Source organism: Limulus polyphemus, unplaced genomic scaffold (genome assembly GCF_000517525.1).
Source record: "Limulus polyphemus unplaced genomic scaffold, Limulus_polyphemus-2.1.2 Scaffold955, whole genome shotgun sequence".
Lineage (NCBI taxonomy): Eukaryota > Metazoa > Arthropoda > Merostomata > Xiphosura > Limulidae > Limulus > Limulus polyphemus.
In genome coordinates, this window is record NW_013666565.1 from 65,500 (window position 1) to 67,927 (window position 2,428).

At 35.8% G+C, this 2,428-nt stretch overlaps 1 protein-coding gene across 1 annotated transcript in view; it reads right to left on the reverse strand.

The window, feature by feature from the left end:
• Positions 1-53: 53 nt before the first annotated feature.
• LOC106461426 (leukocyte elastase inhibitor C-like) overlaps positions 54-2,428 on the reverse strand; it is an 11,966-nt gene continuing 9,591 nt past the window's right edge. The window contains exon 2 of the mRNA XM_013921245.2: positions 54-1,468. Coding sequence (XP_013776699.1) covers positions 180-1,454 — 1,275 coding nt within the window. The 5' untranslated portion in view covers positions 1,455-1,468 and the 3' untranslated portion in view covers positions 54-179. The remainder of the gene's footprint in view (positions 1,469-2,428) is intronic.

The following is a 2,428-nucleotide window of genomic DNA, read 5'->3' on the forward strand; positions in this document are numbered from 1 at the left end:
ACTAAAACCTCAGTACAACTTGGAAGTATATAGATAAAACATTACATATTCTGTGAAGTACATATTTAATACTTTAAACTAAAAAAAAAAGTTAAAGATACGTAGCCTAATAAAACGATATGAAGTTAATCCTCTACCAATCATATTATGTATGTTTGAACAGTAGTTCATATTGTCTATTACAGTTCAGCAACACGACCTATAAAGAGAATTAAGCCAGTACGAGAGTCTCGGATTAAAAATATGAAGGGATGATCAATTACAAATTGTGGAGCAATGTTGCCTCCGATCCTCACTATACTTACCCCAAAGCTCACTGCAGTAGCCACACTTCCTTCCTCGTTAACCTCCACGTGTGTCTTGTGGACAACTTTGTTCAAGTAAAGGTCTCGATGCCCAGTTATTCCGGCCAGATTAGCTCTTTGTTCATCAAATACGTCCGACATTCCCAAAGCCTGCAGTGTTCTCTTGATATCTTCGTATTTCTCCTCCAGCTTGAATTGTGGCATCCTGACAAAAACATTCTTCTCCTGAAGGGTGGCGTATACATTTTCTAAATAAGGGACTGAAAGCGCCCTTTCGAGGGCTGGTAATCCATTCCTGTTATGTGGTAGGAGGATCAACATGGACATGTGATGACCTGTATAAGGCATCTCTATAGCATATACATCAAGATTAGGATCATTGAAAAATTTAAATTTTGTTTTTATTTCCATCATATTCACTCTTGTCGGGATTAGGCCATTGTTGTAGAAAGTTCCTGTTTTGGTCAGTTTTTTGTCAAACATTGTCTGCCATGTTCCCTTGAAATAGACAGCGTTCAGCAATGCTAGGCGACTGTTGCTTGGAAGTGGTTTGGTTAACAGATTCTGAATTTTGTTTTTTGTCCGATGGGATGCCCAACTATTAACTTCATTAACGACTTTCTCTCCTTCGGTCTGAAAATCCACCTCTTGAAGAGTGGCGTTCAACTCTCTCGTGAGTGCTTGTCGATAGCTCTTTAGTACGTTGAAACTTCGCTGAACTAGAACAGCATTAGCTATCTCAAGATCGTAACCGTTTTCTTGACTGTTCAACAGATTCGTGGCTTCTTGCAGCCCATTTAGAACTCCCGCGCTCTTTAATCCCACGGGGCGATAACCAAGAACAGAACTCATTTGTTGGGCAGTGGTATCCTGGGCACCCAAATAGGTCATGGTCAGTACAGCTGATAAACTAAACGGAGAGATAAACAGATTACCAGACCTAGATAATACGTGGTACAGGGCCAAACCGAAATGGTTACTAGCATTGGTGACCTTGATGGCATCCGATAGGCTATCAGATTTATCCTCTGTGTTTCGAGGCACATCTAACAAAATTGGATTTTTAATAGTGGAGCGTGGGACTTGAATCTCAAACAACTGACCGAATGGACATGTAACCAGGAGCACGAGTAAACATTGCAGTAACATGTTTAACAGAATACCTGAAATAGACATAAAAATTAATGTTTTTACTCTAAAAATTATATTGCATATACAAATAATAAACTTCGATATTCAGTTGAAAGGAATATATGTTGCTATATTCATTAGTGTTGTAACTAAATCTAAAACAAAAGTTTGTGTTATTATCTACATGGAAGTGTTTTTCTTTCAATTTCTACGTTATACTTATGTACATATGTTTTGAGTTTTTATAACTCTGATAAGAAAACTTATGCTAATTCGCTAAGACAATCTCATTTGAATTTAGGCCCATATGTTTAAGTTCATACTGTTGCAGTATACCTTTTCATAAGGACATATTCCAGAGCAATCCAACAATTGTAGACTGCTTACTTCATATATCAACCAAATAAACTTTATTTTTGGTGAATAAAGAAACAGGGTCGTTCTACTATTCACGGGTCACATTGTAGTGCACAGAAAACAGACAGAAAGATCCGTTACAATGACGTGCATCTGATCTCTTTTAAATGCGAGATAAGTCTTGAAATATTTAAGGAAATATATGTAACGTAAAATATATTATGAAATAATGAATTGTTAATTACTGTATCTGCTGATTTTAGTCTTTAAAATCTTGGCCAGGAGGAACAATCAAAATCGCCATTTTGATTTTTTGCAGCTTTAATTTTTCTTTTTTTTTGCCTAATGTTTGACGTAAAAAAAAAGTTTTTTTTTGTAACTCAATAATATTTCCCCTGATTCAATATGTTTCAACATTTGCTTTTTCATAATATTCTCCACCTTTGATAAGTGTTTTAAAGTTAAAATTGTCATAGTTCTGTTTTCTTTGTATATGTGTGCATGTATATATCAGGCAGAGGACAGCACCGCCTATGTAGGGATGGCGAGGATTGTTCATCGAAATTGTATTTTAAATATCTCTTCAATAAGTCATCAGAACTTTACAATACTATACAGTGTTTCTTTTTATAACA